The 12,804-nt window shown below is 37.9% G+C and overlaps 1 protein-coding gene across 1 annotated transcript in view; it reads left to right on the top strand.

Moving 5' to 3' along the window:
• Positions 1–10,556: 10,556 nt before the first annotated feature.
• The window catches only part of RIPPLY2 (ripply transcriptional repressor 2), a gene marked incomplete at its 5' end in the record, with an annotated part of 3,931 nt that continues 1,683 nt past the window's right edge, over positions 10,557–12,804 (top strand). Inside the window, 2 exons of the mRNA XM_006926808.2 lie at positions 10,557–10,598; positions 10,915–10,979. Of these exons, the coding sequence (XP_006926870.1) occupies positions 10,557–10,598; positions 10,915–10,979 (107 nt within the window). The remainder of the gene's footprint in view (positions 10,599–10,914; positions 10,980–12,804) is intronic.

The following is a 12,804-nucleotide window of genomic DNA, read 5'->3' as shown; positions in this document are numbered from 1 at the left end:
GTCATACCATTTAAACTTAATACTTTCAGTTAAAATTTGGCTCCCCATTAAACTTGGGGGTCATTTACGTATTTAAAGAATATAAATTTCATTCTATAGTATAAGAAATTCTCTAATCTAAGTAATTAGTAAAAGTCAGAAACAAATACAGAAAAATACTATTCAATATGTCCTTCTCCTTCTGGAACAACCCACACACCAGCTGTTTAATCTTCCCCTAATAGTATGAACCAATCAGGGAAGGTACATATTTTCTGCTATGATTTTGTATGGTCTGGCTATAGCAGGAACCATTTATAAATCATTTAAGAAATGGTCCTCTACCATTCTTCCCTCATGTCTCAGCATAAGTGTCATCTCTTCACAGGCTTTCCCTGATCACCTTGTTTAAAAGAGGCCTCCCCTGATTACTTTGTATTATATCACTCTTCTAAGTCTGTCTATAGCACTCTTGTAAATCTGTAATTATTTCCTTTATGCATTGGTTTATTTTCTGTTTCCCAACTAGAATATAAGCACTATGAGAGATGGAAAACATGCTGATCTTATCCTATACTGCATGTGCAAAGCTTAATATAGTTGCCTGATATCTAGAGGCTGATCAATAGATATTTAATGGAATCTGGTTTTCTGAATCATCTATTTTATGCTACTTTCTGAAAGCAAATTTTAAAACTAAATTTTGGTGTTTATCATATTTTTACCATTGATTTTTAATAACACAGTATTAAAATAGTATAGTTAATGGACATTTAACATAAGATGTCAGATATGGTAAAACATGGTAAAATATAGAAGTTTAGAAATGTCTGGATGTGAAACCATCAAGAACACAACAATAGTGTATTTCTCCAAATCTAAACTTCTACAAATATTTTGTATCTTTAACATATGTTGAATTGGAATAACTTCTCAGGAACTCTTATTGTGGGCTTAATAATATATATACAACTGCAACTATAATATAAAGCATAGAATATTTTAGATAATTAAATATATATTATTGTTGTTATTAACCAAGTAAGAAAGTTTCTTGAGGAGTACAGCAAAATCTGGCTGTTTTCAATGGAGATATTCCCATGTATGAGTGTGATTAGCACAGACTTGCTAAATCTCTCTCTAAGCCATCTGTGAGCACCTTTTTGGTTTAAAACAACACATGCTAGCTCTGTTCAGTTCTAAGTCAGTTTTTACAACTGTTATCTTTATCTTAAACCTGGGAAGATTCTCAAATGCCTGAAGCTTGGAAATGCCATCTTTCAATAAGAATCTGATCCTCGAACTGAGAAAAGACTTCTATTAAGTCAACTGTCTCAAATGAAATTTTTTTTGGCTTAAAATGTTGACCACAGAAATTCCCCCCCAATTATAAGTGGGGTGAGGGAGAGTATTCTAGCTCACTAATAAGTTTAGAACACATTCATGTTTTTAACTTTCTAATAATAAACAATAAAATGTCTAATCACTTGAGTACACTTGCTTGCTGTGTAGTTCAATCTCCAGTTAGAGTGATGCAAATGCTTCTTTTATAATTGCCTCAGTGTGAGCTCCTGGGTTCTGGCAAATCAGCAATAGTGGAGACCTCAGTGACAAAGACCTGAGAGTTTGTCACTGCTTTCAGTAGTTTGGAGGCCTAGGCCCAATTGTGGACACAATACAACCTTTTCTGAACAACCTGTTCTGATCACCACAAATCTGAGCATCCACATGGAACCTTGGGGAGACTGCTCTGCAGTCTGCCTAGAACTGCCTAGAACTGCCCTGAGACCAGTATAAATATAACATATGCCTTAAAACAAATTCTAAAGTTACGACAGACATAACAATCACTTTTTCTACCAGAGATGCCTGTTTTTAAAAACCTACAAATCAGAAACATTTAACATAGGCTTGATTCCGATTGTGGTGTGTAGTTCTTCAAGTCCAGACTGAGTATGATTAAAAATCAATCATTTAATATCATATTCAAAGTTTCATTTTGAGCTGTACTTTGTACATCAGAAAATTTACCCATTTTAACTGCACGAGGTAATGACATTTAGTAAATTATAGAGTTATGCAAACATTGTTATAATGCAATTTTAGAATATTTCTATCATGCCAAAAAGATCCTTCATACATATTATGTTTAGGGTTTTTGAATTGGATTTTTCACAACTTGTCTGAATAAAAACATAATCACATAATCGAAATAAATACTAAAAATGTTAATTTGACTCTGTTGGCATTCGGACAAAAATGAATAATTTTCCTAGAAAGGAGCACATTTTCCATGTACAATCTTTTAAAAAGGAGTCTAACTAATTAGGCACATATTACAGTTTTTCTTAAACATTTTCATAAAATCATGGCTAAAAGGCGATACGTATAAACTGAGACAGGCCCTGCTTTAGTACAAGCAAAACTGGCATTATTTAGAAGGCACATGGAAGTCATAGAAGCTGTGAGTCATTATATTCTCCTCATTCCTTAGCACTTCTGTTTCTCACCTAAATGGAGAATAAGTCATACCCTAACTGAGATCCTGTCTATCGAAAAGAGCAGGGTAACATCAGGTCATGTTCAAAATAGAAACCTAGTTCAAGCTCTAATTTTTCTTTTCATTGGTTAATATTTTCTGGATAATAGAGAAGCTTCTATTTATTGCTTTTATGTGGTCTTGAGCTCTTCCATTCTTCCTCCTCAGAGACCATTACGTAGCATCCCTTCTCCAAGGTACACTTCCTTTCTCTCATCTAATAGTCATGCTGAAGTCCAAAGACTAAAAAAAGAAGCATGTTACGTACACATACACCATGTGTAAGGTGAATTTAGAATCTTTCTTTTAGTAAAATATAAAAGTTGATGGCTTATATGTCTGTTAGAATGTCTACTCCATGAAGGTAGAGAGTTTTTTTCAGTTCTGTTCACTGATGCATACCATGCTTCTAGAATAGCACCTGGCACATAGTAGGTGTTCAAGGAGTACTTGTTGAATAAATCAAATGAAGTTTTTCTTAAATGAAGTTAACATTTTTAATCCTAAAAAATTATGCAGATCTGTGTACCTCATTGATGTGTTATGAAAAGCATGTTGATATGTTATATAAGGTAGCTGTTCTCAGCCTTTTTGGCACCAGCGACCAGTGCTCCTATGAGAATCTAATGCCTGATGATCTGAGGTAGAGCTGAGGTGGCGATGCTAGTGCTGGGGAGTGGCTGCAAATACAGATGAAGCTTCGCTCACTTGCCCACTGTTCACTTCCTGCTGTTCGGCCTGGTTCCTAACAGGCCATGGACAAGTACTGCTCTGCGGCCCTGGGGTTGGGAACCCCTGATGTAAAGCATGTATTATAGAAATGGATAAATTCCTAGAATAATATAACCTACCAAGACTAAATTATGAAGAAATAGAAAATCTGAACAGACTGAATACTAGTAAGAAGATTAAATCGGTAATCAAAAAACCCACCAAACTAAAGTCCAGGACCGAGATGGCTTCATTAGTGAATTCTCTCGAACATTTAAAGACGAATTAATACCAGTTCATCTCAAACCGTTCCAAAAAAAGTAGAAGAGGAGAGTATATTTCCAAACTCATTTTATGAGGCCACTATTACCATGATGCCAAAACCTGACAAGGATACTACAGAAAAATGATAATTATAGATCAATATGTCTGATGAACATAGATGCAAAATTCTTCAACAAAATTTTAGTAAACCAAATTCGACAATACATTAAAAAGATCATACCATGAACACGTGAAATTTATTCTAGGGATGCAAAGAAGTTTAAATATCTGCCAAGTGATACATCACATGAACAAAATAAAGAATAAAAATAATATGATCATATCAATAAATGCATAAAAAGCATTTGACGAAATTCAACATCCATTTATGATAAAAATTCTCAATAAAGTTGGTATAGAAGGAACATACCTCAACAAAATAAAGGCCGTATATGACAAACCCACAGTTAACATAATATTCAATAGTGAAAAGCTTAAAGCTTTTATTTTAAGATTAGGAACAACACAAGATTGCCCACTCTCACTAGTTTTATTTAATGCAGTATTGGAAGTCCTAGCTAGAGCAATTAGCTCCAAAAAGAAATAAAAGGTGTATAGATTAGGAAAGAAAAAATAAACTGTCTCTATTTTCAGATGATATTATATGTAGAAAACCCTAAAGATACCACCAAAAAAGCATTAGAACTAATAAACAAATTCAATAAAGTTGCAGGTTCCAAAATCAATGTAAAAAATAAGCTGCATTTCTGTACACTAATAGTGATCATCAGAAAGAGAAATTAAGAAAATAGTCCCATTTAAAATTGCATCAAAAAGAATAAAATACCTATGAATAAATTTAATCTAGGAGGTGAAAGATATATAAAACTGAAAACTATAAGATGTTGATGAAATAATTTGAAGGAAACACAAATAAATGGAAAGATATCCTGTGCTCGTGGATTGAAAGAATTAATATTGCTAAAATACCCATATTACCTAAAGCAATCTGTAGATTCAATGCAATGCCATTAAAATTCCATGACATTTTTCAAAGAAATAGAATTTGTATGTAACCACAAAAGACCCCAAGTAGCCAAAATAATCTTGAGAAAGAAGAAGAAAGCTGAATACAGCATGCTCCCTGATTTCAACCTATTTTACAAAAACATAGTAATCAAAACAGTATGGTACTGGCATAAGAAACAGATACTTAGATCATTAGAACAGAATAGAAAGCCCAGAATTAAACCTATGTATATATGGTCAATTAATTTATAACAAAAGAGCCAAGAATATACCAGGTGGAAAGGACAGTCTCTTCAATAAATAGTGCTGGGAAAACTGGACAGCCACATGCAAAAGAATAAAACTGGATCATTATCTTACACTACTCATAAAAATCAACTCAGAATGGATTAAAGACTTTAATATAAGGTCTGAAACCACGAAACTCCTAGAAGAAAACAGGCTGTAAGCAACTTGACATTGTCTTGGTGATGATGTTTTGGCATTGACACCAAAAGCAAAGGCAAGAAAAACAAAAATAAACAAGTCGAACTACATCAAACTAAAAAGCTTCTGCACAGTCAAGGAAATCATCAACGAAATAAAAAGACAGCCTACCAAATGGGAGAATATATTTGCAAATCATATATCTGAAAAGGGGAAGGGGTTAAGATCCAAATACAGAAAGAAATAATACTACTAAATAGCAACCCACTCGAAAAAAAAAAAAAACAATTATATTTAAAAGTGGGCAGAGGATCTGAATGGAAATTTTTCCAAAGAAGACATACAGATGGCTAACAGGTATATGAAATGCTGCTGAACATCATTAATCAATAGGGAAATGCAAATCAAAACCTCCATAAGATATTGTCTTGAGGTGATAGAATGGCTATTATTAAAAAGACAAGAAATAACAAGTGTTGGTGAAGATGTGGGGAAAAGGGAACACTCGGCACTGTTGGTGGGAAGGTACATTGGTGCAGCCACTATAGAAAACAGTATGGAGGTTCCTCAAAAAATGGAACTACCACATGATCTAGCAATCCCAGTTCTGGGTATATATCCAAAGGATGTGAAATCAGGATATTGAAGAGATATCTGCACTCCCATGTTCATTGCAGCATTATTTACAATAGTCAACACATGGAACCAACCTAAGAATCAATCAATGGATGATGAATGGATAAAGAAGATGTGATCACACACACACACACACACACACACACACACACACACACACACAATTAAGCCATAAAAGAGAAGGAAATCCTGCCATTTGTGACAAAATAAACAGACTTTGAGGGCATTATGACAAGTGAAAGAAATCAGAGAAAGAAAAATATCTATACGTGAAATCTAAAAACAAACAAACAAACAAACAAAAAACCCAAACTCATAGATATGGAGAACATTTTTGTGGTTGCCAGAAAGAGGCAGAGGTAGGGATGAGCAAAATAGCTGAAGGTGGTCAAAAGTTACAAACTTCCAGTTATAAAGTAAGTCCTGGGGATGTAAGGTACACCTGGTGACTATAGTTACTAATACTGTAATACATATTTAAAAGTTACTAAGATTCGATTTTAAAGTTCTCATCACAAGAAAAAGAAATTTGTAACTATGCGTGGTCTTGGATGTTAATCAGACTTATTGTGATGATCATTTTGCAATATATACAAATATCAAACCATTATGTTATATACCTGAAACTAATATAATGTTATATTTCAATTTTATCTCAATTTTAAAAAGCAAATATTTTCAATGCACTAGTGAGACTCACATAGAATTCTAAAATAAATTTAAAATGTAACTTGAATAAGTTATATTGGCCTGCCCACACTGGAAATCAACTTCAAAATCTGTATAAATGAGTGGCATAAATATAATAAATTTATCAATGGAAGATTTAAGATTTTCTAGTTCTAATAATATGTATTTCTATTTCTCGGTTTACCTTAATTTGGTACATTTATTAATCGGTTCTCCCTTTTTACTTTCTAGTAATGCATTCTTTTTCTCCCACAATTTTAAAACAATAGATGTTCTCTCAGACTCACGTCTCATTATCACATTATACTCCTCCTCCACACCAGATCTAGTCACCTTGATTAAATTTGTTTTTCCAGTGTTCCCAGACATGGATTACTGTCATCACGGATGCACATTCTCCAACTGCATGAGAACCTTCCCCGGGGCTACTGACCTCATTTCTTCCTTCCTCCTAGGAGACCATAAGCCATCATCCAGTCCCCTCTCTCTGTAGACCTCTTTTCTCCTGCCTCTTCTCTTCATCTTATCCTCTCTCTTATACTCTAAAAACAAAACCCCTCTACTTACTCAGCATTCCCCTTCTCTCTTTTTTCTTCTCAAAAGGGTAGCCTCATTTCATTGTTTTTATTACTTCACCACTACATTCCAACTTACTGTGAAAAGACTTCTGTTCCCATACACTCAAGATGTTGTTTGAAAGTCACATAAACTCTTTAATAGTCAAGTTTAACTAGCACATGTCCTTATCTTGTTTGACCCCTTGGCACTTAATGCCTTGGACCTTTCTTTCCTTGTAGGAATTCTTCCATCCTGTGTTTCCACCACACTTGCTCTTTCCACCACAAATACACCTTCTACCACCTTCACCATTTCTTTACAGCAAGATCTTGGTTTGTTTGTTTGTTTTTTTAATTTATTTTTGTATACTCAGTTTACAATCAAATATTGCTCTTCAGAGCTCTGTCCTTGGTCCTGTTCCCAAGCTACAAACTTCTCTGGGAAACCAATCAATTCCTATTGTTTTAGTGACTCCCATATTTAAGTCTTTAGCCCTAAAGTCTACTGAACTCCAGATCTCATATCTCTATCTTCTCCACCTTTGTGTTGCTAAGTAAGCCCTCTGAAATCTACTAGGTCTTGTCTGGGTGCCTTTCTTTGGGATGATTGTATTTTATGTGTAAGAAGGAAAGTTAACTGAATTTTTGGTAACCATAAGGGCAGGTTATGGTACTTGTATCTGCTGTTTATTTCTGTTTCTCTTCTTTCTGGATATATGGTAGAATTGTACTTCCTTGCTCCTTTGAAATTAGGTGTGTCATGTTACTCATTTTAGCCAATGAAACATTGGAAATGCTGTGTGTCACCTTCTAGGTAGAAGCCTTTAAAAACTGGCACACATAATTTTATTCCCTTTCTCTTGTTATGACAACTGGAAACATTTCAGAGGAAAGAGGCTCCATCAGCTTGTATCCTTATGTGAAGATGATGTGGAGCAGATCTCCCACCAACTAAAAATGGACATATAGCATAAGTGAAAAATAAACCTCTATTATTTTAAGACTGTGAGATTTTAGAGTTATTCATTATTGCCACATAGCCCAGCCTGACTTGACTGATTCAAGATCCCAAACCAAAGTTATTAAATTTTTCCCTTCACACTGTTAATAGAATAAAACAACAACAAAAAATCTCACCTGTCCTTCCTTCTACATTCCCTGTTTTCTGTGTCTTTGTTTGAGCCATCACCATCTACCCACTTAACCAGGCTCGAAACCTGGGAGCATATCTAGACGCCACTGTCATGTCTACCCACATTTTATGATTTGGTTAGTTCTGTAGATTCTACTCCCTAAGTATCCCTCAAATATATTCTTTCACTCATATCCTTAGTATACATCTTTTCATTCTGTTGCCTGAACTTTGTAAATGATCTTGCCTCCACTATCAGCCTTCCCTAAAACATCTTCCATATGGCTGCCAGAGTGATTTTTATAAAATGTAACCATTCCATTCTCCTGCTTAAAACTTTTTACCATTGCTTGCAGAATAAAGCCAAAATGCTTTGTCATGGTATATTAGGCTCTTCATAGTCCAAGTCTTTTCTATCTTCTCAGCCACATCTCTGCTCCAGAAATACCTAACTCTAGAAGCACTGTTCCTTCTCTTCCCACTCCAGCACCACACACACATACACACACACACACACACTCTAGAAGCACTGTTCCTTCTCTTCCCACTCCAGCACCACACACACACACACACAAACTATATTATCTCTTGACTGATCCTTCTAGAAATCCCAATTTAGATTTCATTTACTCTAAGAAGGATTTCATGGTTGACCCAAGCAGACATACCTATTCCTTCTCTCATGCCACTTCTCTGCATAAAATGTGCTTTTGTTATTGAATATGGCACTTAAAAACAACAACAACAACAAACATTTGCTTATGTGGCCATCGTGATGGCTATAGATAGTAATGACCATAATCTTCTTGTGGATAGGGGGAAATATCTTATTCACCATTATATCTGGAAAGCATAGTACTTAGCATATTACACATACCTCAAGAGATGTTTACAGAACTGAAATGATAAGCCATTTGACCAGATAACTTAACATCTGTTAAGGGCTTATATATTTTTTAAATAGCTTAAAAGTTGTTGAGAACTTACTATGTGTTAAGCATTGTAGCTTATCTGAAGCAAACTATATTTCACCTTCCTGACAAATAGATCATTATAGGCCCTTAGGTATTAATTAAAGGGGTTATTTTGCTATGCAGCAACTGAATGAATAGAAGAGACACTATAGTTTACATTCAAGGTCTATATCTACAACTTTTAAGATGAAGTCAGCTCCTTTATTTAAAACATCTTTGAAAAGAATATGGTATTTATAAATCATTGTTCCTTTGAAGCATAATGCTTTTTTTAACAAGGTCAGTGGACCTCTGTAGTGAGTGAGGGTTAACTTAAATAGGAGAAACAGCACAAAGAGGTTGACTAACTTGTCACACAACACAACTTTTTATGATTTCGTTATCATTCCACACATACCCAACTCCGCAAAGTAATTTTAATAATCACTGGGTGATAAAATGCCAAGTAGTGACAGAATTGTATAGCTGAAACTCAAGACTTATCTTCAGGGGACACTGATAAAATGTTGGGGAAAATCACAAAGGTATGAGAAGGTAATATAATAAATCATATGACTCCAGTCTCTGGCTCTCTTCACTGGAACGGTCAAGGTTATATAATTCATCTCATGTGACTTTTTTATTATCTTCAAATAATAATAGGCAGAGGTATGAACCTAGACTAATACATGTATTAAAAAAAGCAAAACCGCGGTATTCCTTTCATTAGTTCATTCATTCATCCATCTTGTATTGTGCCAGAAGGAGAAGGAGTTAAGGCTATTCCTTTTAATTTACTCGTAACCCAGCTTTTAAAGTAAGGGGTACAGAACCAGTTTCATTTGCCAAAGTCCAAAAAAGCCGTGAGACTAAGCTAGTCAAGCAATTACCAGCCACTTTGCCTTTTTGTAGAAATACACAAAACGTGTAGAATCGCTTAATTTTATCCCCTCCTAACCTCTTCACTTGGAAATTGGCTGCTCGGGTGAATGTTGTTTTTCCCTGCAGCCATGTGTGAAGAGCGATTAACACTCGCTCGACAAACTCCTTCCCGGGCCATTTGGGAATTGCACGCGTTCACACCCAGGTTCAGCCCACTGCGCCTTCACGCGCAGCCTTTTTGTTTATGCGGCTAGCAAGGCAGAGAGGGGCGGAGAGGAAGCGAACCTCTCAATATGCAGCAAGCCGCGGGGGCTATATAAGCTCGGGGTTCGGGCCTGGTGGGTGGAAGGGGCAAGATTTGCGGGAGAGCTGGCAACCGCGGTCCGCCGCGCCTCGCTGCACCATGGAGACCGCAGTGCGCTCCGAGAGCGGAGACCGCGAGTGTGCGCACTGCCACCGCCTCCTGCCCGCTGCCGCCGGAGGCCAGTTCCCGAGCGCGGACGCGGACTCCGGGTATCGAGCTTCGCCGTGGCCCTGCGCCTCCCCACCTTATCCTACCCTACCGCGCTTACCCAGCTCCTCCCCTCCGCACTCCGCCCCCCACAATCCCCGAGACTTCGCCTGGCTGCGATCGGTTCTGACGGGTTTGGGCTTACGTCTCCTCTGCACGCCTTTGCTCCCTACCCCGCAGATCCGGAGGCTTCTGGAGACCGTGGGTTGACGCCCGAGGCGAACAGGAGGAGGAGGAGGAGGAGGAAGAGGAGGAGGAGGAAGAGGCCCCGCATCATGCAGCCGAGGCGGTGAGTGAGCGGCGCGTGGCGGGCAGCGCCTCGGAGGGGTGCAGTTGATCCACCAAGGCTGAGATCACCTGGCTCAAAGGAGGCCACGCGCCCGGCCTGCCCCTCGCTTAAGATCTCGCCTGCCGGTGGCCCTGTCGGTGTTGATACGGCGCGTGTGTCCTCCAGAGCAACTCCGACGCACGGATCGTACTGAGAACGAGGCTGCTGAGAGCTCTGGGGTCACCTTTCTCTGCGGGCGCGAGGAAGACTCGGTCACGTTCGTTTCCAGTTTCTAGAAGGTGAGTGATAACTGTGATTCCTCTCCTTACGTCCCTAGATGCCCAATGGCCCCGGAATGACTGAAGCTTTTGGAAAACTTTCCCAATACAGACACCCAGTCAGGTAAGTGATAGGCCAAACCAAAGGACTTCCCCCTCCTCCAACCCTAGAGAAGAGCCGGGTACATCGCACAACGCAGCTCGGCAACCGGTCCTGCAGATTTTCTCTCTTGCCAAATCTGTCTTGAAGCTTATTTTATGTGCCCAGTCCCAAAGATCCATTACTCATCGAATTGAAAAATGTAGGAGCTCACGCTCTTCTCTAAAAGAATTGTTAATCAGTGCATACTCAGTAAAGCTTAAGGTATATATTAGAAAGAGAGAAAGTGGGTGGTATAGTAAAAGTTGAACCGCGACATTTTGTGCATGCAAAACAGGTGGTTTTTTTTTTTTTTTTAATGCCAAGGAGTCCGAATGAAATTGACTTCACGTAAAGCAAAATGTGTCCATTTTTAATCTTGCAAAGCAGAATAGTGGTGTTCACAGTTGTAGTGTTACAGCAACTGAGCTTGACATGTAATCGAAAATGAAAATATGATGAAAATTGTAAAGATTACTAAAGATCATGAAAGGGAACACAAGTTATTTGGCATAACAATGAGGAACTAGTTTCCTATTCTAGCCGCAGGAAATCAGCGTTTCTGTAGAATTCTTTGTAGCTTTTATTCAGGTGAAAGGTTAATTTTGCAGTTTGCCTGCTTCAGAGAACTGTTAGGTGAAGAGCTATGTGAGGCTTGTAAAATGGATGTGTGTTTATGAAAAGCATGTTGCTTAATTTCCTACCATGTGCTAGCCCCTAGGGAATGGCACAGGAAAAAAATAATCATAGCCCTGTGGCAGGTGTTGTAATAGAGTTCGATTTGGTCAGTTGTACAAGTATGTTCAAGGCATGAAGTGCCTAACTCTGCCAGAGGGAGTGGCAAGGGTCAGGGAAATGTATATTATAGATGTGGTTACCTGGCTGAGTCTTGAAATTAGCCGGATGGACAGTAGATGAAGGAGGTAGGGGCAGAAGAAATAGCAAAGGAAAAGAGAGATAACAGGGTGATGGGCAGCATGACTCCTGGAAGCATCAAGGAGATGGAATTTGGATGTGTGAAGATGTGCTCATTCCAGCAGGGAAGCCAGAGGCTTGATCTTGTACACCTTGATACATACAGAGCTTTGTCCTGATCCTCTATGTGGTTTTGGGAACTCATGGACTTTATTCTGTAAGTGATATTGGGGGTTACTCACAGGATTTAACCAGAAGATGTGATCGGATGTGTATTTCAGAAAAATCACTAAGAAATGGTATATAGGCTTAGTTAAAGCACCAAAAAAAAAAAAAAAAAAAAAAAAAAAAAAGAAATTGGAAGTTATTGCAATTGTTCAGACAAGAATGATAAAGAGCTATTTTAGGGCATTAGAATAAGGGATGGGACTGGGTGAATTTGGGGACTACTTCGGTGACAAAACAGATTAGGTTTATAGTGTATTGGACATGGTAGGTGAAAAAGTGGTAAAAGGACAGAATGGCTCCCAGGTTTGTGATTGGTGACTAGACTGAATGCTGTACTAGCAGAATGGAAGTTAGTGCTAAAACAGATTTGAGAAACAAGATAATGAGTCCAATTTTCCATTTATGAATACCATAGCCCCATAATTTCTTTTAGAGAGATGCATATATAGATCAGGACCCCAGCATTAAAATCTTAAGTAGAAATACAAACTTGGAGGCCTTTGGTAAGTGAAATATTGGGGAGATCATGGCAGTGGGTCAGGTCACCCCAGGGAGTTGGACGGGAGAGACCGTGGGAGAAGGCCAACATCTGACTTGTATACAGAGAAAGAAGGTCCACAAAGGGAATTGAGAAGAATTACTCAGCATGGGGTGGGGGAGCGGGTGG

Source organism: Pteropus alecto, unplaced genomic scaffold (assembly GCF_000325575.1).
Source record: "Pteropus alecto unplaced genomic scaffold, ASM32557v1 scaffold7, whole genome shotgun sequence".
Taxonomy (NCBI): Eukaryota; Metazoa; Chordata; class Mammalia; order Chiroptera; family Pteropodidae; genus Pteropus; species Pteropus alecto.
The sequence above is the reverse complement of the archived record's forward strand: the minus strand, read 5'-3'. Positions and strand labels throughout refer to the sequence as shown.